Here is a 23,049-nt window from a genome sequence, read left to right as displayed (position 1 = left end):
ATTCCAGCTAAGACAGCTGCCGTGAGTAGCCGGGGGAGGGAGAGGGGCTAGAGCCCTGCTGGGAAGAGGGAGGGGGCGGGAAGAATAAGCCAGGACCTTCAGGAGAATCGTAAGCCCCCACCCCCAGCTCCCTCCCTGCAGCAAGGCTTCTCTTTCCAAAGGGGGCCATTGGCCTCAAGGTCTCAGGGAAGCCAGAAATTTTCCTTGCTTGCCTACGCAAGAGCCTCGCTTTATGAATGACTGTCACACCTTTTAAATCAAAGCCAGGAGAGTATTTTTAAGATTTCAGAAGGAACCACCCAACCCAACCAATGCTCTGGCAACTAGACATCTCCCCACCAGCTTTTCCTTCTAACATGATGCCTCCTTCTGGAATGGGGAGAGGATATTCCCTCCTCTGAAAGCAGAGCTTTGTACAGGGGCCCACCAGGTCTGGAGTTGGACATTCTGAGGCTTGGAGAAGAGGTGCTTTGGATTGCCGCACAGGGTGTGTGGGTGTGTGGGGAGGGTGCTCACTCCTTGGATATGTGCAGACAGCAGGGACACCCACACAAATGCAGGGGTTGGGGTTTCACTGCCTTCTGCTGCTCTGTGACTGTCTGGCTCTGTTTTTGTGGGGGAGGGAAGATTATTCTTTTTTGCAGTCCAGGCACAGCTTGTGAGAGCAAATAAGATTTCTTCCTTGGCAGTCGGTGAAGACTTCTTTTAAGTATCTTTCAAGCGGTGGCATAATTAGCTCCATTTTGTGGGCCTGCGGTTCTGTAGTGCACACAAGAGCACTACAGAAATATTTCAGGAATCAAGACCTCCCTCCCACACTTCAAGGCAAAGATCAGTAACTGTGCAATCTGAACCAGGTCTACTTCAAGTCCTGTTCAATGAATTCAGTGGGGCTGAAGAGCAGATCCACACCTTACATTTAAAGCACATGCAACACACATTTAAAGCAAATGACTACCCCTCCAAATCCTCAGTTTCCCACTCGGCTACATTAGCAGAAGCCACGAAGACATGGTGTTGCTAAAAACATCCGATTGTCTGACAAAGAACAGTTAGCCAGCTTCTTGCATCATGGACTACAATGCTTATGGAGTACTTGTGGATAAAATATGAATGGACAAAGGGTGAATGCCAATAGTAGATGGAATGCACTATCATCCTCTCCAGTTTCTGGATATGTTGACCAAGGACATTCTCTTTTCCAAAGCAACACTACTAATTAGGAACACAGGCCTTCCACTGAGTCAGACCAGTGGAACACTGACTGCCAGCCACTCTCCAGGGTTTCAGGGCAGGAAATGTCAGGGATTGAACCTGGGACCTTCTAAATGCAAAACATGTGCTCTGCCATTGAGCCATGCCCCTCCCCTCATTGCACTCTGGGTAATATTGATACAGTGTTGTATTTCTTTGCAGGGGTAATTCTCAATTTTAGTTGTGTGCTGGGCAACTGTGAGAGACAGAGAGATAGAGTCTTTTATGTGGTAGCTCCACATCTTTGGACCTCCCTTCCTCCTCACAGTGCTGTGGTGGGCAGCAGCACTTCAGGCATCTTCGGAAGGACTTAAAGCCTCATTCCTTTTTATTTGCCTTCCCTGTGTAACCTTTTTGCTCAGCTTGCTGGATGGAGGCTGGAATATCACGATGACCTGGGAATTCTGAGTCTGTTTTTATTTATGTGCATCAGTTTTTATTCTTGGTTGCTTTATTATTTATTTATTTATTTATTAAGACTTGTAGTTTTCCATTGTTGTAAGCAGCTTTGTTTTTTTAACCTTTATAATAATTTTTATTGGTTTTACAATTTAATTTTACATTCACACATAAAATAGAATCAAAAAGTGGAGTTCGCTAATAACCATTTCCACTGCATATCATAGTCTCCTCTATTTATCCTTAAAACTCTATTTATATCCCTGGTTCTTTTTACATTGCAAGTGTTATTTCAGTCCTGCTAATGTTTTTAGCTGTTTACAGTGTTCTCTCAAGTAAAATTAAAAAATATAATCATCCTGGTTCCTGATTTTTCCAGTCATTTTAGCCATCTCAGCATAGTCCATCAATTTTGTTGTCCACTCTTCTCTTTGTAGGTGTTTTGTCTTCCTTCCATCTTTGGGCTAAGAGCATCTGGGCTGTCATCATCGCATACATGAGCAGTCTTTTGAAGTCCCTTGTATCTCTGCACCTAAAATTCCTAATAAAAAGGCGTCTGGTTTTTTTAAACAAAGGTTATTTACAAACTCATTGTATATCATTTCCCAATATGCTTTGATCGCCTTACAGGTCCACCACATATGAGAAAAGGTGCTCTCTTTTTCTTTACATTCCCAGCACATATTTGAACTAGTCTTATACTAGGACCACAGGGTCCTCACCCTTGAGGGAAAGCACTTACGTGATGCGCACCTGTTTCTTCTGTACATCCATGCCATGCATTTATTATGGTTCCCACACCACTAGGGTTGTCAAGTTCCGTCGCACAGGGGAAAGTTCACGGTCAGATGAAGATGCCATTTCAGGAGAGCATGAAGTCCAAATTGAGGGTGTCCAGACGCAGTTAGAGGCCGTGGAACTGGAAGATGGAGGGATGGTGCCAAAGGAGTTTGCAAACCCAACTGATGGTGAGTTGTGTGGACATCTGCTCCCACCCCTGAGGAAGGAGCAAAATGTTAATATGCATTGTGACAAAAATTAAATACCCCAAAACATTTCATAGCTTTTCATAACTTCGCTTTAACACTGTAAACATTTTTTGTCTCTTTCAAATGGATTGTGGTTTCTTGCCCAAGGACTCCCCTTTTGTCTTTTAGTGGGTATTGCTATTTTTTTTAGCTATAATTACATTGTACTATTATATTGTTTTGTTGTTCTAGATACGTTTATGGTGGAAGATGCGGTGGAAGCCATCGGATTTGGCAGGTTCCAGTGGAAACTCTCCATCCTGACAGGCTTAGCATGGGCAAGTAGAGGTTGCTAGAAATAGCAAAGCCAAGGGAAGCCAAGGACAGGGAATGGTTGGCCCACAAACTGCAAGGATTGATTTTCCTCAGCTTCCCTGGCCTGGACGATGGGAGGCATTGAGCCAGAAGAGACTGGCTTTGTGATATATGGCTTGATTTTAGGCAACTGTTGAGGCACACGGTTGCTCAAAGCCACCATTACATGCAGTTGCCTGGTTCATTTAAGACCATACAGAACCTTTATTCTCAATAATGATGGAACTTACAAGTGGAGAATACTTTTATTTCTACATGTTTTTATTATTTGCAAAGGGGATCTTTTTATGAGTTAACACCTTATTATCGCTTTGGGCTGGGCTGTGTCTTTTGTACTGTTATCCCTCCAGGCTGTGAGGCTTTATGATGTCCATGGTTGATTCTTTATTTGCTTTCCTTGTGCTACGTTTGCACTTTGTTGTGGCTGCTAACAAATCAATTATATATATACTAGTGTGTTCAGCCCGTTAAATAAACGGGCGCTAGAACATATGTGAGTGCTGTGCGGAGCACTGGATCGAGGAGCCGGTCTGCAGAGTCAGCACCCAGCAACGCTGTGCTGGATTGAGGAGGCGATGCTCCGTGCGGCGTTGCTGGGCGCTGACTCTGCAGACTGGCTCCTCGATCCGGTGCTCCACGCAGCGCTGATCAGCGCCGACCCGGCAGGCCGCCAGATCAAGGAAGCGGCCTGCCGGGTTGGCACCCAGCAGCGCTGCAGGGAGCACCGGGGGACTGGCGGCGGGGAAGGCAGGCAGGCAGGCAGGCAGGCAGGCAGGCGCTTGTTCTCTTGCCTGCCTGCATTCCCCACCGCCTGTCACATGAAGATCGGCGGGCGCTGCTTGCCGGGGCTTGTCAACCCCGGCAAACAGCGCCCGCCGATCTTCGGCTCTGTACCCCGATGCGCTACGGCTCAGGGAAGCAGGCAGGAAGACGGCAACAGCCCGCAGCTTCCCGGGCTGTTGCTGTCTCCCTGCCTGCTTCCCCAAGCCAAAGCACGCGGGGGACGGAGCCGAATTGCGGCGCGGTGGGGGGCCTTTTCGCTGTTTGCCTCCCCCTTAGCTCGGGGAAGGCAAACGGCGAAAAGCCCCCACCGCGCCACACTTCAGCTCGGGGACTGGCTTGGCGGCGGTGGGAAAAAGGGGAGGAATTCCTCCCCTTCTTCCCACCACCGCCAAGCCAAAGCCAGCTTCCCTAGGCACCCGCTGCCGCTTCGGCTTCCTTGGGGAAGGCAAGCAGGCGGGCTGTCTGCCTGCTTGCGTTCGCCGAGGAAGCGCCATGCGGCGGTTGGTGGAGCGACGGTTGGCGGTTGTCTCTCCGTCCAATCCCTGTGTCCCTGGGGCACATGCGCAGTAACCCAGGGACACATGGGAAAACTGGACGCAGAGACACAGGGACTACAAGAAAGAAGATTCCACCTAAACAATAGGAAGAACTTCCTGACAGTAAGAGCTGTTTGGCAGTGGAATTTGCTACCAAGGAGTGTGGTGGAGTCTCCTTCTTTGGAGGTCTTTAAGCAGAGGCTTGAAAGCCATATGTCAAGAATGCTTTGATGGTGTTTCCTGCTTGGCAGGGGGGTTGGACTGGATGGCCCTTGTGGTCTCTTCCAACTCTATGATTCTATGATTCTATGACTTTATTATATAGGATATACATATGAAGGCGAAGAGAAATCTGGTGAATGGTCAGGGCAGCTGGCACTCTAACTGATGCCTTCTTCCTTCTCGCCTTCCTCCTAGATGGCTGATGCCATGGAAATGATGATTCTGAGCATCCTTGCACCTCAGCTTCACTGTGAGTGGCGATTACCCACCTGGCAGGTTGCATTGCTAACCTCGGTAGGAAAATACCAGACAGCTCCTTTATTCTGTAAGGTTTTCCACTCGTTAACTGTGGGTTGTCCAAAGAGTCAAAAACCTCTTTCTGTCCAGCAAGCTCACCAGTTTGCGGAACACCCAAGAGTGTTGAAGGAATCTCTTTCTCCCACAAAGACACCTGTGTGTTACAGTCCCTCGCACTGTGGCTTGCTTCACGTTCACCGGATTTCAGCTCTAAACTCTAGCCTTGCTTATTGGTGGGGGTTATTATTCCTTTGGGCAACCTTTTCACTACCCATTGAATTGCAGGAATATGGGGCTTGGTTAAAGGTGTCCGTTGAGGCTACACACTGTTTTTGCTGTGAGGCAAACTCCCTTAGCTTTAATTTCTCTGGAGATAAATCTACAATAAGTTGGACATGATTGGTAGATTTATTGTCCACCATATTCCAGTGTAGGGTTGTGCTGATGTTTCCTGAAGACACAAGTCACATCCACGCCATATATTTAAACCACATTTAAAGCACACTGCTTCCCACAAAGCATCATGGGAATTGTAGTTTGTCACCCTGGCTCTTTGACCATTGAGATATCTATATATTTTAGGACCTACTCTAGTTGTGATTGTAATTTGTTTTAATGCTGTATTTTATGTTTCTGTAATCTGCCCTGAGACCTTCCAGTGAAGGGTGGATAATGCATTTCATAATAATAGTAACAGTAATAATGGTGCTGGGAATGGCAGCTTTGTGAGGGGTAAAGTACAGTCCCCAGGATTCTTTGGAGAAAGCCATGTGTCTTAAAAAGTGTTTTAAATATATGGTGTGGACATGACCACAATGGAGCCATTTTTTAAAAAAATCTTTAACTCACTTTTCATAGCAAATTCCATTACTGGGTGTGTTACAAATTAAAACAAACCTAGATACCTTACCATTCAGATATGAAAAACAAGGCAGATGGTTACAACCAGCCAACTAAAAGAAACCTCAAACATGACCAAACCATCCACCCAAAGGCTGGCAAATAACTGGGCCTTCAGCTGGTGTCAAAAGGTTTTCAGGGCAGGCACCAGCTGTAATCTCAACGCACAGGGGCTTCCAAAGTTGGGGTGCCCCCGGTGGAAAGCCTCTCCCTCCTCCTGGCCTCAGCTAAAGAAGACTCGGCTGAGAGAGCCTTCATAAACAGGCCGGTCTGTGCAGGAGAAGCCTTGCTGTGCTTTGTAAGTCCACAAACTCATAGGGTTGTAGAGTTGGATCGTCAAGTCCAAGGCAGGAAACACAGCCAAAGAATCCCCAACAGGTGGCCATTCAACCTCGGTTTAAGTGCCTTGAAGCAGGTTCCACAGCCGGTACCATGCTTTCAGGGTTGGTGGTTCATTTCCCCCAAAAGGCCACCCAGGAGAGGTGCAACTTCTGAACCAGCTCCGTGGGCACAGAGTGCATTGCTGTAGTCCAGGAGTGTGTGGATCACTCTGGGAAGGCTCTCTCTGCCCTGGAATGGCCACAGCTGGCAAACCAGGTGTGACTGGGAAAAGACTGAATCCACCATGCAGTTAGCAGATGATTATAAGAAAAATCTGTACATAACCCTCCCCAATCTAGCTTCAATGTTAGCAGGCCAAAGCATCCGAGTTCAGATTTCCCACACCCTTCTCCCCTAAAAATGGAAAGATTGATATTAGGAATTTAGGGTGGATATATCTGTCTCTCACTCCTCACAATATTGCTGTTTTACTGCCAGCCTCTAAGATGCTATCTGTCAGCCATCATAACAGATCTCCCATACCCTGTGGGATCATCCAAAAATAGGACATTATGTCAAGTTGTGGCTCAAAATCCAGATGTTTGTGTGCCAAATTCTAGTTCTGAGATCTTGCCAAACTTGGGCTAAGAATGTTTTCTTCTTCTTCTTCTTCGCTTTCTTTTCTAGATGGTTCTCTCAGAACTATCCCAGCTCAGTCTGTGAATAACGAATATCCTTTCTTTCACTTGATGCAGGTGGTGTTCATGGGAATGATGTTCAGTTCCACACTCTGGGGAAACATTTCAGACCAGTATGGCAGAAAAACAGTAAGTCTCTGGCCTTCCCTTGAAGTATTTGCCAGGTAGAAGTACTGTAGATGCTGCCACCAAACTGACTGTCAGTGGGGCTTCAAACCGGGTGGTGTACCTGTCGACTTCTACTTGGGACTAATCTTTCCAAGTGTGACTCAGTTTAAATGCAGTTCACTCCTCCCTTCCACATTACCTTTCTGCTTTTCTTTTGAGTTACAGCAGGGAAGGGGAACCTGGGGCTACCAGATGATGAGCATGGGACTACAACTCCCATGATTCCTCACCTTACTGGCAGGGGTTGCTGGGAATTGGTGTCCAACAACATCTGGAGGGCCACAGATTCATTTCCCTCGGTGTAAGATATAGTGGATATTTATTAATTTATTTATAAATATAACCATATATGACTAATTTTTCTTTAAAAAAATCAGAGCAGTTTAGAACAGTTGTAAATAAAACCAAACAATAAAAACCATAAAAATTTTTTAAAGAAAACTATTGTGGCAAGATGTATTCTTAATTACTGGCATAGGCCTGGAGGAATATATTTCTCCCCCCAGCATGTTGTAACGGAAGGTGCCTGATGAATTTCTAGTGGCAGGGTGTTCCACAGGGCTGGGCCAATGACACTAAATGCTCAATTTCTCATTGTTGTCAAATGAGTCTCACCAACTTGGGGAACAACCAGCAATGCTCCAAAGTTGTTCAGGGTTTTATAGAGAAACACAAGGGACTGAACCTGGTTTGGTAATAGATGGGCAGCCAGTGCAGACACTTCAAGAACAGGGTCACATGTTATGTGCCATCTGATAGGCATATTCTGCACCAGTTGGAGCTTCCGAAATGGCCCAAGGGCAGCCCCAGGTACAGCGTGTTGCATTAATCCAGTCTTGAGATTGACAACACAGACTTTGTGGAAACAAAATAAAAAAATTCCTTCCAATAGCACCTTAGAGACCAACTAAGTCTCTAAGGTGCTACTGGAAGGATTTTTTTTATTTTGTTTCGAATACGGCAGACCAACAAGGCTAACTACCTGTAAACAGACTTTGTGGTTGGCCCTGTAAAAGAAGGAGAATTGCTTCTGAAGTTAGCAAGAAGTTTGTCAGAGAGTACGGCAGTGGTTTTCTTTCAATTTTGTATTTCTTAATCCAATGCAGGGGTTAAAGATCAGTGTGCTCTGGACCTTATACTATGGTATTCTTAGCGGCTTTGCACCCGTTTACAGCTGGATCCTGGTGCTGAGGGGGCTGGTGGGCTTTGGCATCGGAGGAGTCCCTCAGTCGTAAGTCAATATTCCCATTCCTTGCCCCTCCCTTCCTGGTGGTTTTAGTGCTTTAGTTGAAAAGCTGACTATGTCCCAAACTTATTTTGCATTTAGTGACTGCCTTCCATCTTCCCGACCCCAAAGCATTATGACCATCTTCAAATATCTAAAGGAGCGCAGCTAAACTGCAAAGCACTTCCTTTTGGAAAGCCCAACCTTTTCAGCTGCTTACATTCAGCAGTGTGGATCCAGGTGCCTCTGGGAAGGCAAATGTGGCCCAGACAAGGGCAGAATTCAAAGATGAAAATGTTTTTTTTAAAAAAAATGAATAAGGCATGAGGTCCTGAACTGGGAGGATGAGGCATCCCCAAGAGTTGTGCCCCTGGAACGACTCCATGCCTGCTTTGCTCTGGTCAGGAGAAGCACTTTGCCTACCTTCCTTCGCCCCATTCATTGGACCTGTGAACATGGATCCTCTGCCCCACAGGTGGGCTGTTTCAAAGCAGGTCTTTAATCATCCACTTGAAAATAAAGCCAGCCCCCACCCCCACCTCTCAAGTTTTTTGGGGAGCCAGAACAAAAACAAACCAAAGCTTTCAGAACCATTACAGAGTGATGAATTTCCAAACCACAAATCCATGAGGAAACCACCAGTTTTGGACTCTGGACTCCACTATATCAGCTGCCAAGCACTGAATTTGCCCAAGTCTACCTACCGATCCTTAGCAAGGGAATCTTATTAATGTCATTTGATTAATTCAAACATGTTAGCTCTGCTCCTGGGATATGTTCCTTTTTCTGAGGATTTGTGTGATATTTTTTTCCTTTGCATATTACATTTATTGAAGACATTTTTATATCACATTTAGAAGTCATCTGCCTCCCCAAAATAGATAATTTATATATATAATATTTTCTGTGGGTGTGGTGTGTAGGTAAGTCAGTTGTTTGGCCAGGGGAAATAAACTTGTATTAAGTTCTTCCCGTGTCAGTTTCAGGAGGAAGCCCGTCAGATTTCCAAACGCACACTCTCTCTGTGTGTTCCTTGTGACTTTGCCTCCTCTCTTTCCTTTCTCTCCAGGGTGACGCTGTATGCAGAATTCCTCCCAATGAAATCTAGAGCAAAATGTATTTTGTTAATTGAGGTAGGTGGGAAAACAAAGAGGCGCGAGACTGTTGGCAGCAAAGGGGTTCCCATTCTGCTCTGAAATGCAAGGCCATCCCAGGATAGAGAGCATCCCGAGCGAATGTTCAGATGTGAGCTGTGGTTCATGCTCGAAGCCTTCCCACAACTGGGACTTTCCAGATGTTTTAGACTCTAGCCCCATCAGTCGCAGTAAGCTCAGTGAAGTGTCAGGGATATTTTCAATATGATTTTAAAAATCTATTTATTTGTTTAAACAACAAATACATTTAAATAGCACACAATAACAAAGTGTTATGGAGTTGCAGGGGACAAGGTTTCCTGGGTGCCCCATACTTCATGAAATTAGTAAATGTGGGGTTTGATCAATAAATTTAGCCAGCTTCCTCAGGAGATTGGCTAATAACAACAATAATAATACCCCACCCATCTGGCTGGGTTTCCCCAGCCACTCCAACAGAATATTAAAAACACAATAAAACACCAAACATTAAAAACTTCCCTAAACAGAGCTGCCTTCAATGTCAAGATATTTATTTCCTTGACATCTGATGGGAGGATTTTCCACAGGGTGGGTGCCACTACCAAGAAGGCCCTCTTCCTGGTTCCCTGTAGCCTCACTTCTCGCAGGGAGGGAACTGCCAGAAGGCCCTTGGGGCTGGACCTCAGTGTCTGGGCAGAACAATGGGGGAGGAGACGCTCCTTCAGGTGTACTGGGCTGAGGCCATTTAGAGTTTTAAAGGTCAGCACCAACACATTGAATTGTGCTCGGAAACGTACTGGGAGCCAATGTAGGTCTTTCAAGACTAGTGTTATGTGGTCTCGGCGGCCGCTCCCAGTCACCAGTCTAGCTGCCGCATTCTGGATTAATTGTAGTTTCCAGGTTACCTTCAAAGGTAGCCCCATGTGGAGCGCATTGCAGTAATCCAAGCGAGATATAATAGAGCATGCACCACTCTGGCGAGACAGTCTGCAGGCAGGTAGGGTCTCCGCCTGCGTACCAGATGGAGCTGATAAACAACTGCCCTGGACACAGAATGGACCTGCGCCTCCATGGACAGCTGTGAGTCCAAAATGACTGTGAGTCCAAAAGGGGCACAGTTACCCCATTCAGGGCCAGGGAGTCCTCCACACCCGCCCACCCCTTCTCCCCTCCAAAAACAGTACATCTTGTCAGCATTCAACCTCAATCTGTTATCTGCCATCCATCCTTCAACCGCCTCCAGACGCTCACACAGGACATTCACTACCTTCACTGGTTCTGATTTAAAAGAACCAAAGTCCAAAAGAACCGGGTCCAAATATATTTTTAAGAAGTGGTTTAATGACTGCCTCTTTCAGCGGGTCTGGGAAGGCTCCCTCACAGTGGGAAGCATTCACCATCTCACAGAGCCCATCACCCAGACCTTTCCCATTTGCTTTTATGAGCCAGGATGGGCAAGGATCAAAAAGACAGATGGTTGGTTTCATTCATCCAAGCAGCCTGTCCACATCCTTGGAGGTAACAGATTGGAATTGATCCCATGCAACTTGACTAGACAAGACTCTAGCACTCTCTCGCCCTGGGCCTGCTCCCATGGTGGAGTCTACCTCATTCTGAATCTGAGCAACTTTATCTGCAAAAAACTTTGCAAAATCATTGCAGGAGATCTTGGGGTCCTTACCGGTTCCCGATGGCGAAGGTGGTTCCGTTAGATTGCAAACCACTTGAAAGAGTCTCCTGCTGCTGTTTTCTGCAGATGCAATAGAGGCGGTGAAGAAGGTTCTTTTTGCCGATAGCGATGCCACTTGGTAGGCTCAACGTTGAGCTGTAACCTGTGTCTGGTCAGATTCAGAATGAGTTTTCTGCCATCTGTGCTCTAGCCGTCTCAGCAATTGTTTCATCGCCCTCAGCTCCGGGGAAAACCATGGGGCTGTCCAGGCTCCATGCAATTGGAGAGGGCGCTTCGGAGCCAAACAGTCAATAGCCCTGGTTAACTCCACATTCCAGTAGGCCACCAGGGAATCAGCTGAAAGGCCATCAACATGGGATAAAACATCCCCTACCACTCTCTGGAAACCATTTGGCTCCATTAAGTGAGAGGTACTAAAAGAGGTGCCATCAAAGAAGAAAATGGGATGGTGAATCAAGTGGGCGGGGGGGGGGTCCCCTCCCAGCTGTGTGTTAGTGTCAATATCATTGTTGGGAGGGGGAGGTGCCAGGGTTACAGGGGCATGATGCCACTACAGTGAGAAAAATGCCCTTTTTGCATGAGGCTTGGGTTGTGTTTTAGCAAAGGTTTTTTGTGGGGAGAAGGGTGAAGCTAACAGACAGACAATGTGTGTGGAGGAAACAGAGGTGGTGTTTTGGCTACCTTTGAATCCAGTGCTGTGCCACTGTAGGGAGCAATGTGATGCTCTGAACTCCCTCTCCAGACGCAGCTGTAAATATGTGTAAATAAGCCATATTTCATAAAGACACCACAGCCTCTGCTGTGCCTCATTTTTCCCAAAGGAAATGCAAACCTCCGTCAAGTGCAATGGAATCTCTCACCACTCGGTAGAGATTGGGGTGGGTGGTAAGAAGAGAAAAACTGCAAAATTGAATGAAAGCTAAAATTAAACATACCTGCAAATGTGGGTTATTTCATTCACATTCCCTGTAAAAAATAAAAATTAATATTATTGGTCTTGGGGTAGTAACATTTTTTTAAAAAGGTTATGCTTTATTTATAAATATCAAGATATTGTCTTTGAGGTCTTATGACAGTATCACTTAAAGCTGAAAGCTTACTAAGTATTCCAAATGCCTCTTCAGGCATCGTAGAGCATGTTGCAGCAAGGGTCAAGAACAGAGATTTATTGTTATTCACCTGTTGCAATGGGGCTGACATCTCCAAACCCGCTTCCGTCCTTCCACCCGGGCAGGTCTTCTGGGCCATTGGGACAGTCTTTGAGGTTCTCCTGGCGTTGTTCGTGATGCCCACCCTGGGTTGGCGCTGGCTGCTCATCATTTCGGCGGCCCCCCTTCTGCTCTTTGCCATCTTGTGTTTCGTAGGTATTCCTACTGGATTCCCAAAGTCTTGGAGAGGGAGGGGGGCACAGCTTCAGATTAGTCCTATCTGTTAGGTTGGTCTCCTTCCTTTGGACACCAATTTGTAAGAAATCAATATTTTAGTGTTGCAAAACACACACTTGGGAACTCCCTGCCTATTGACATCAGGCAGACACTTTCACTGTACTCTTTTTGCCACCTGCTAAAAACATTGGGGGGGGGGCAAGACTATCGAGATATATACACTATTGACAAGTGTTTTAATCAGGCTTTCAGCTTATTGTTTATTTTTTTAATGTTTTAGATAGTTGTTGTTTTTAACTGATAATTTCATGTTTTGTTCTTTTTTGTAAACCACTTTGAGGTGTATTTTTTTTGCAATCAATCAGTATATAAATTTTATGAAATGAATAAAATAAATTTATCATACCTTTACAGTGGTTACCAGAAAGTGCACGATACGATGTGTTATCTGGGAATCAGGAGAAAGCCTTTGCCACTTTGAAGCGGATAGCGACTGAGAACGGAGCTCCGATGCCTCTGGGGAAACTGATCATCTCCAGGCAGGTGAGGGCAGGCAGACAAGCACTCAGGACTCCTGGGGGTTGGACTAGATGACCCTTGGGGTGCCTTCCAACTCTACCATTCTAGGATTCTATGAAACAACCATCCCAACATCCAGTGAGCTTCAACAAAAGTGTGCACGGATCACTTGTCTCAGACCTGGGATTATTTATTTTCTTCATTTGTCTGCAAGATTTATATCTCACTTCAATTAAAATGTCTGAGTTGTCTTACAATAAATAATATGTACAACATCAGTAAAAAATATTAAAATAACCTATGAAAACGAGCTAAAATAAAAGTGTATTTGCTGTAAGCAGGAGAGGGGAGGCAGGTAGAGCTCCCTGAGGTGGGGTCCCCCCCCATATTATGGGTGCCACTGCTGAAGGGCCCCTCTCAGGTACTCAACTGGGCCATATCCACACCATGCACGTAAAGGGCTATGATACCAAAGAGTTACGGCTCCCTGCAAAGAATTATGGGAACTGTAGTTTGTTACAGGTGCTGAGAGTTATAGAAGACCCCCCCTTCCCCTCCCAGAGCCACAATTGCCAGAGTTCCCTGAGAAGAGGGACTGGTTGTTAAACCAGTCTGGGAATTGCAGCTCTGAGAGGGGAATCAAGGATTCCTTGGGCGAAGCAACATTGGTTTCAAGTGGTATCAGAGTGTTTTAAATGTATGGTGTGAATGTGGCGCTGCTACATTTCTGATATTGGGGAAGTTGCCGCAGTGCTGCAGGGACTCATCAGATGAATGAGGAATGCCAGGCAAACTAAGTAATCCATGGTGCCCCCCCCCCTGGCCGATGTTTTCAGACAGCACCAAGCTTTCCTATATCTACTATTTCCTATATCCACTTTTCACCAAAACCGCTTGACCGATTGCATTCAAATTTAGACGCAATGCCGCATGCGAATATGAGAGTGACCCCGTACCATTTTCAAAGACAGATGTCACACAAAACCCCAAAAACCCCGTGTTTCAAAGCACACCACTCAGACGAAAATGCATGCTGGGAAAAGAACCAGGTTGCAAACCAGCGCCCTCTAGCGGCAGCTACACTGGTACTGCACCTATAAAACCTTCCCTCTCAACAGCACCTCAGCTCCTGTTTACATACTAGGCCGAAGCCTTTACAGACTAGGCCGAATGGAGGTACTGACTCGCCTGGGTGGGGGTTGGGGGGAGGGGACGGGATAGGTCAGGACACGGTGGGACCAATCACAGGGATGAGCCAGGGGTGGGGGGGAGGGGGAATGATATGTCATGGATTGCCACAGGGTGGGGGGAATCACACGGATGAGTCACAGCAACGCATGGCCAGGCCAGCTAGTCTATGTACTGTATATGTTTCTTTCCAAACAGGAAGACAGAGGGAAGATGAGGGACCTCTTCACCCCTCAGTTTAGATGGACAACGATCCTGCTTTGGTTTATATGGTAAGAGGAAGATGGAGTCGATTCAGGGTCAGCCTGCCTCTCTGAGATTTATTTATTTTATTTATTAGACTTATTGTATATAACCCCCTTTCAACATGATATCTGGTGACCTGAGGGCAAGTTGGCACATCAGTCAGGTGGCCCCGTGGCTTGGTTTGTGCCCTTGGGGCACAGATCTGGCAGCTTTATAGAGTCAGGTGGGATATCAATTGGCTTCTCAAGCCCCACGATCCCCGCTGGATCTGACAAATGCAGTACCACCACCTGGCCACCTGCCGTGGGGGCACTACAATACAATTAGTGCCCCCCCACTTATTCTGCTGATTAAAACTTGTGCAGTTAAATTCATATTTCTTTAACTGAGCAACAGTTTTTGCAAGTGCTTCTATTAAAATCAATCAATCAATCAATCAATATACTTTATTCGACCGATAGTCAGAAAGGCTTCTATTAAAATAGATCAGGGCCCCTTTCTATTTTTGGTCAAAAACATTAAAATGCAGCCCGAGGAAAAGGGAATTTAGCACATGCTGTTTGCTAGATGCTGACCTGCAGGTTCCTTCTTCAACATGGTCAATGTGTTAAACAAGAGGCAAAGGGAATGGGACAGATTCACAGATCAATGGCTTTGAGCCACAATGGCTATGCTCTGCCTCCAAAGCCTCTGGAGGCAGCTTTGCTTCTGCATAGCAGCTTCTGGAAGCCACAGGAGGGCGGAGGGCTCTTGTGCTCCTGTTCTGCTCCCTGCTTTCCCACAGGAAACTGGTTGACCACTGCAAGAACAGGATGCCGGACTAAATGGGCCATTGGCCTGATCCAGCAGGCTCTGCTTATGTTCTTATGTTCAGAGGACTATTGAATGAATTTATGACATTGGATTTGTACTGTGGCAAGCTAACTGCGAATTACGATGGGGACCAAGGTTGCCCCTGGCTACCCCAGCTGACTGTGAGCTCGAATCTAGCTGCATTGTGCACACACATGCACAACCCCATTTGCCCCGTTGGATCCTGAGCCTGCAGCCCTTCCCCACCCCAGATTCAGGGCCATGTCATGTTCCTTTTCAATGCACCTGCCTGCCTGCCTGCCTGCCTGCAACATTCTCTCTGCTTCTCTTCACTCCAGGTTCTCCAATGCCTTTTCTTATTACGGCTTAGTTTTACTAACCACGGAGCTCTTTCAAGCAGGAGACCTCTGCAGCTGTGAGTACAACAGGCAGGGAGTTCCAGAGGGTGGCTGCTGTCAGACTAAAAGACCAGTTTCTTGCAAACGCTGTCACAGTGCCAGCTCCTTTGATCCAAGTGGTCAAGTGGCCATACATAGGGAGAGGGGATCCCACAGGTGACACTCACAACTCGGTGGTTCACCTCGCAACTTAAAACTGCAGCAGGGGCACGCCAGGCCCAAAGGTGCAAGGATGCATGCAGGCCGGGGGGGGGGGGAGGCTGGAACGATTTCTTAAAATATCACATATTCATCCTCCTCCTCCTCCTCTTGCTTCATCTAAGTATCCACCAAGAGAAAAGCAGTGAAGGCCAAGTGCAACCTGGCATGTGAATACCTGACTGAAAAGGACTACATCGACCTGCTGTGGACCACTCTCTCCGAGTTCCCAGGTAGACTGCTGGGAAATAAAAGGCTCTGATTAGCCAAATGGGAAAACTTGCACATTTGTGCAGAATCTAATTAAAACTATGTAGCTTAATTAATTCAACAAAACTGATGAATTTGATCCAGTGACACCAGCTATTCCAAGCCATTTATGCCTCCAGCACCCCTGCCTCCTCCTGCTCCCCTAGGAAATCCCACCCTCACCCCCAGGGGGTGGGCAGTATCACCCACTTAGGGAACTGCTGGTGTCGACCACGCTGAGCAAGTTGGACTAATGATCTGACTCAATATAAGACAAATTCCTTTGTTTCTGTATTTGTATCTCATTCTTATGGTTAAAGTCTCAGCAATTCTTTTTCTCTCTCTGTTGCTGTAAACCGCCTTGAACATGTGCAGGAGAAACACCAATTTTTTAAAGAAAGAAACAAGCAAGCAAGTGACCCACTAGATTTCATGCCTGTGCAGCAGTCCTATTGATGTTCAGAGCACACACACACACACACACACACAAACTCCAACCTCAGAATTGCTTCCATGACCCATCTGAATTGGGCCCTGCACAGCAGCCAGAGAAGCAGGGAAGGCTTTGAAAATAAGTTCAGAAAAGTTGCTAGCCAGAACAAACAAATCCACAAGCCCATTACCCCAGAAGAGCTTGTGTTAGTCATTAGTGACTAACTAACATTAGTCAATAGTGAACATAAAAAAGCAACAGCTTCCATAACTGCTGCTCTGCCTGCTTGGCATGAAGGCTGTGGCCATGCGCCATGGACGAGCAGAGAGCTACTCACAAGCTTGCTTCAATCAGTAACATCCTTCTCCTCCTCCAGGTGTTCTAGTGACCTTATGGGTTATTGATCGGATTGGGCGTAAGAAGACAATGGCCCTCTGCTTCTTTGTCTTTGCGTTTTGCAGCCTCCTACTCTTTCTCTGCGTTGGAAGGTGAGCAAAGTGATCCAGACCAGCGGGTGGGGGGAACCCACCCAACCCTGCAAATGCCCCGGCCCCAAAAAGGAAGGCACTGCAAAGCACTTCTGTGGTGGGACATGCTCGAAGTTGTGCTACAAATGCTTTTACCTAACTGTGTGGAGGTTCTCCATACTGGTGTGAGGAGCAGGCAGTCTGCACATTGGCAAATTCTAAACTTTCAGGCAAACCTGGAGCAAAATATTTCAGAGGTATCCACATGGGGGATACACAAAGAGTAATATTTGTGGTAAAGGGAAGGTTGCAGACCAGTACAAAGAATTTAAATGGTAGCTTTAGTGATGCTTCTGTCCTCCACTTCTCAGGCCCCCTTAGGCCTGATCCAGCAGGAGGCTGTTATTGTTACACACCACTCCCATCTGCACAAGTGGTGCAAGATCTCAGGGGCTGGAGGCCTGCTTTTCAGGGACTGGGTTCCCTTTGGGGACAATGAGGCACAGCAGAGACTGCAGGGTCTTCATGGTATAGGGTTTTATTTACACTGATATACAACCTGCACCTAAATGCAATGGTGTAGCTGGGGGGTGGGGACTGGAATTATGGGAAAGGGAATTTAGGGGAATCTGACCCCCCAACAAAGCCATAAATTCATGTTCTTATGATACAGCAGTGCAATGAGTGCACCCGGTCAAAATGTACCAGCATCTTCTCAAAACAAAAACTCTGTCCTTCTGTCCTTACAGGAAAGTTCTCACTGTGTTATTGTTCATTGCAAGGGCTTTTATTTCGGGAGGATTTCAAGCTGCCTATGTTTACACCCCTGAGGTAAGAAAGTAAGAAGCCAACTATTCTGCGAGGGGGGGGGGCTGCCCAGGACCAGGATTTGGGGCAGGCCTGAGCAAAGGAGCATCAGCAGCAAGGAGGTCTTGGGGGGGGGGGGCAAGGAGCATAGTGGTTGGCATGGAACAGCAAGGCAGAGACTGTGAAACCAAGCCCACGCAGGGTTTCTGGGATCTCTCCGTTTCCATGGAGCACATGGGAAAGAGAGGCTTGTGCTGCTGCCTCCAGAGGGCTTGCTGTGTTCATTGTGCTGTCTCTTTCACAACAATCCCTTGCAGTTCTGTGTAATTTTAGGGTTGGGGAGGCAGAATGCACTACAGATTCTGACAATAAGAGCTGTTGGAAACCTCAGGAGGTGGTGGACTCTCCTTCCGTGGAGGTTTTGAAGGAGAGGTTGGGAGACCATCTGTCAGGGATTCTTGAGCTGTGATTCCTGCATTGCAGGGGGTTGGACTATATGACCCTGGGGTCCCTTCCAGCTCTACAATTCTATGATCCTATGATTCATGAGATCCAATAAGTATGGTACCTCCTCAGTTGGCAGCGACCGCCACCTTTCTTGCTTGCCCAGTGGAACATGGGATGTGTGTGTGTCTGGTGTTCCCAGGATCTCTTGTTGTGTTTTTATTAGCATGTGGGACCTGCACATTCTTCTCAGCTATTAGCACCAGCCATGAACCTCTGCTTTGGACCTGGAGGAATCCCTGCCCCCAAATCTCAAATGCTTGAGGGCAGCATGTGTTGGCCCATTGCTTGGGGGCTGCTTTCTGCATATGACCATAGAATCATAGAATCATAGAGTTGGAAGAGACCACAAGGGCCATCCAGTCCAACCCCCTGCCAAGCAGGAAACGCCATCAAAGCATTCCTGACAGATGGCTGTCAAGCCTCTGCTTAAAGACCTCCAAAGAAGGAGACTCCACCACACTCCTTGGCAGCAAATTCCACTGCCGAACAGCTCTTACTGTCAGGAAGTTCTTCCTAATGTTTAGGTGGAATTTTCTTTCTTGTAGTTTGAATCCGTTGCTCCGTGTCCGCTTCTCTGGAGCAGCAGAAAACAACCTTTCTCCCTCCTCTATATGACATCCTTTTATATATTTGAACATGGTTATCATATCACCCCTTAACCTTCTCTTCTCCAGGCTAAACATACCCAGCTCCCTAAGCCGTTCCTCATAAAGCATCCTTTCCCTCAATTGCCCCTTATCACTTTTCTGGTGACTATTCAGAGATCCAGAGAGGTGAGGCATGTAGAATCATAGATTCATAGAGTTGGAAGAGACCCCATGGGTCACCTAGTCCACCCCCTTGCAGTTCAGGAATCTCAACGCAAGATACCCCCATGTGCCAATGCGCGTATGAATTTCTCCCTAGGTTTACCCCACGGCCACTCGTGCTCTGGGTCTCGGGGCCTGTAGCGGGGTAGCCAGAGTCGGCGCACTCATCACACCATTTATTGCTCAGGTAACAGTGTGTTAAATCCATTCCTTGATCCAGGTGGGTATTTCAGAATGTCCTGGGGTTGCTAGTTAGGGTCCTGGGATGAGGATTCTGGAGGGGAGCGAGAGTTGGGTTGTTGCTACACAGAGGCATAGAGTTTGGACATTGAATTCTACATTTGCTAGGCCTGTTTTTGCATCCTGAACCTTCTTCCTAAGAACTCCAGGTCCCTGTGTGCTAAAGGGGGACCTGTGATACTATGTGCAGCTGCCCCCCCCATCAAGTAAATAAATAGGAATACTTAACTAACTGACCAATTGCGTCACAGATAACTCGGTTCTGCCCCCCCTTACATAAAGCCTGCCCCCCCAATTAATCCATGCTCACAGGCATTTGGGTGGCCCCTGTGAGAAGAGGATGCTGGGCCAGATGGGCCCTTGGCCCAAACCAGAAGCATCTTCTTATGCTCTTTAACATTCAGCTATCTACACCAACCCTTAATGGTGAACCCAAGCCACTAGTATTTGCAGAACTCTCTGACCCTGAGAGTTGACTCAGAGGCCCTTCTGTGTCTTCCTTTGCTGATTTCCTCCCCCCTACCTTCCAGGTGATGCTGGAGTCCTCTGTCTATTTGACGCTGATCGTCTACAGCGGCTGCTGCATCCTGGCTGCTCTCGCTTCTTGCTTGCTGCCCATCGAAACCAAAGGCCGCGGCCTGCAGGAGTCCACCCACAGGGAATGGGGGCAGGAGATGTTTGGGCGCGGAGTCCCACACTCAAACTCTGGGTCTCAGGGGTGATAACGTGACACGCTGGCCCAGCCACAAGGTTGTCCAAGGAGTTTCCACCTCTCCAGCTCTGGCACCCGAGAAGCAGAATGTCTTGTCACCGCCGTGTGTGTCCAAAAGCAAGAACGCTCCACCTGTGTCCTGGGCACCTTTTTTCGCTCGCACCCATCACTGTCCACTTGTGCAAGGAGAGGTATTAAATATGGAGAGTGAACGTGTGGGAGAGTGTTTCGGGGGAGGAATGTGATGCAGCCAGGGAGGAAGAGAAATGGGAGCCTTTGCCAAACTGTCTGCCCCTTCGTGTGGTTGATGACAAACAAGCTTAGTTTCTTGACGCCAAGTGCATCGCTCCATGCCAAGCAGGCAGATCGATGGACAGGAATTGGCTCTGCACAAATGCCCTCGATGCCAGGAAGTGGGCTCGCAGATCTGTGCCCCAGATCCCAGTGCCGCCCTCCATCAGTCTCATGCACTTGTGAATTAATCACTTGCCTTGCACTCCCATCAAAACGACCACCAGCCTTTGAGAGCCTCTTTGCCAGAGAGGTTCTGAGTCTTAAAGGGCAGCTGGGAACTTCTGCAAATGCTGCGCTGAGAGCTCTTCTACTAACAACAAAGAAACAAAGAAACCCACCCCTTTGCTTGCCCTAGAGGTGAAGTCTGCAAACAGGGCCATGGGATGTTGTGCGCAAGCAGTCCTGGTCACCTCATGGCAGTGCAGAAAGGGGCAGCTGAAGGACCAAAAGGATGTTCCTAAGAGGAACATTTAAGCATCTGAGGCTTTTTCGTTTAGAAACATGGCAACTTGAGGGGAGGACAGGAGAGAGGTCTATGAGATTATGGGTGGCCTGGATAAATTCAATAGTGAAAAGCTTTTCTCATAATATTGGAACTCAGGATCATCCAAAGAAACTGGGGGCAGCAGATTCAGCACAAAGGAAATTCATTCCTTAATTTAAAGACTTCATTGATTTATGGGTTATATGGCTTCTGGCAAATTCATGGAAGAAGCTATTTGTCCTGATAACCTCATAGAACCTCCAGTTTCAGGGGCAGTCTATGCCAAAACAATTAGCTGGGGTGAACAAGAGCAGTGGAGAGGCTGTTGGCTTCAAGGCAAGTTTGTGGGCTTCCCAGAGGAATCTGGCTGGCCCCTGTGGAACAAAGGAACGCTGGACTAGACAGATCTTTCCGTTCACCCATCAGAACAGGAAGCAGAATTTCATTTTCTTGGGGTTCATTTCCCTGTCAGTAAAGCCAGTGAGAACCTGCTATTGTGATTCCAGGTGTGTATGTGTGTGTGCATTCAGAAATGCATGCTGTGGCTCTCTCCGTTGGGTCCCAGCCCCTGTGACACTTCGCTGGGGCTGTTTCTGCTGTTGTTTGGTCAGTTGGAGTGATCCAAGGGTTGACATGGAAAGTCAAGAAGCCTGTGCATGATGGGGATGGAGTTTGGCCTCTATGCTTAATCCCTTATGTCTTGGAATTTTGAACTATGAAAAAAGTAGGAGTCCTTGCTCTCTAATAAATGGGTTCCTCGGCCCAATTCATTCATACTCCAAGATTTAGAAAAGTCCCAAAATGAACAGGGCTGGAAACACATTGAATAAAACTACCCTGTAAGGAGAAGCAGGTACAAATAAGAGCCCTGCTGAATTGGGCAAATGCCCATTCAGCCCAGCATCCTGCTTCTGTCAGTGGGCAGCCCATAACTGCTAGGAAGCAGGACATGAAGGCAACAGCTCTCCCTGCTGTTTCCCCTCCCTGCCTGATGTTGCAGAGGTAAACTGCCTCCAGACAAGGTGGTTCCATTTAGTTGTCATCCATAGCCATTGATAAGTGTATCCCATGTGAATTTGTAGGTGCTTATTTGCATGTGAAAAGGGCTGTTAAGGATTGCGAGGAACATCCACTGACATCGGGGTCCCTTCCAACTCTACAATTCTATGATCAGATGGACTTCAAGAGGTAGAATCCATGAAGATGGTCTGCATTTGTGCAACTGTGCCGTGTCTGTTTCGGGTGGGTGGTTCTAATCCTACTAATGGAGTTTTTTTTTTAAAGTCCAAGAGGACTTGTAGGATGGAAATACATTGTGCAGCTTTCCCTTTCCCTGCTGCTGCCAACCTCAAGCCCTTGACCCACATCTGGTCCCAGAGGCCTTTTGATCTGGGGCTTCTCATTTGGGAGAGAGTTCCCCCCCAACACACATTAAAAGCTTTGTAGCCTAGAGCCAGTGTGTGGCCCTTTAACTGCCTGCCTCAGGCAGGACATATGAAATCATGGTGGCTGCTGAATTCAAAATATCTGTATGACAAAACCAACCTTCTTTGAATTAGGTATGCTTGTGATTCGGTTCCTATGGAAAAGAATACATGCAACTTGCTGTGCAACTGTCACAAATTTTGTTTAACAGAGATGGCCATCGAAATGGGGGTTGTTCAGTTTGAATCTATAAGATTTCACTTGGGTAGCTGAAACCAAGATTTAATTTAGTAAAAGCTCTTGACTCTTTTGGAAATCTGTGTTGTTGTCTTTTCTGGAAAACAGATTCTCTATATAAAATCTGGCATTGATGCTTTAGGCCTACAAACTCCTGGAAACCATTAAAAAATAAAAAATCACCAATGTAAAAATATCACTTGGAACTGAACTTAATTGTGTGTTCAGAGTTCTATTGGTTGTCCAGTTTGTTGATGTGCAAAGCTATTGTGGGGGAAAAGTGATTCTTTCCATAATCTGTGATGAATGGTCTTTGTGTATTGCTCAGTGATTCCTCGATTTGGAGTGTGGGGAGAACACTTGAATGTCTCTACTGCATTATGTACAGTTTCTAAACTAGGTGTGCATTCATGTTGAAAATAAGACTTCTGCAAAACTGAGCTTGTTGTACTCAATTTTTTGTTTCTCTGTTAATGATGCAAAATTAGATGGTTTGATTCCACACTGGATATTTTAAATGAATAGTTTCTACAATAGTGAGCTTTATGGGAGCTTTTGTGGCTGCTCTGTGCCCAAAATGAGGACCAACTCTCTTCCCTAGGTTTTCAGGACACACCATTCTCAAAAAGCCTATTCATGTCACCCACACATGGATAGACTTGGACCACAAACCACCCAAGGCCTGGT

The 23,049-nt window shown here is 46.8% G+C and overlaps 1 protein-coding gene across 1 annotated transcript; it reads left to right on the top strand.

Annotated features, from left to right (window-relative positions):
* Positions 1-2,418: 2,418 nt before the first annotated feature.
* On the top strand, positions 2,419-22,791 carry SVOP (SV2 related protein). The gene is made up of 15 exons (XM_060282048.1): positions 2,419-2,621; positions 2,874-2,959; positions 4,733-4,831; positions 6,811-6,882; positions 8,028-8,152; positions 9,216-9,279; positions 12,186-12,311; positions 12,751-12,879; positions 14,242-14,315; positions 15,441-15,517; positions 15,824-15,931; positions 16,757-16,868; positions 17,597-17,678; positions 19,068-19,157; positions 19,741-22,791. The coding sequence occupies exons 1-15, from the start codon at positions 2,426-2,428 to the stop codon at positions 19,930-19,932; spliced, it is 1,632 nt and encodes a 543-aa protein (XP_060138031.1). The 5' UTR covers positions 2,419-2,425; the 3' UTR covers positions 19,933-22,791.
* Positions 22,792-23,049: the final 258 nt, after the last annotated feature.

This window comes from Zootoca vivipara, chromosome 13, assembly GCF_963506605.1.
Source record: "Zootoca vivipara chromosome 13, rZooViv1.1, whole genome shotgun sequence".
Lineage (NCBI taxonomy): Eukaryota > Metazoa > Chordata > Lepidosauria > Squamata > Lacertidae > Zootoca > Zootoca vivipara.
This window is presented reverse-complemented; position numbering and strand designations above follow the sequence as displayed.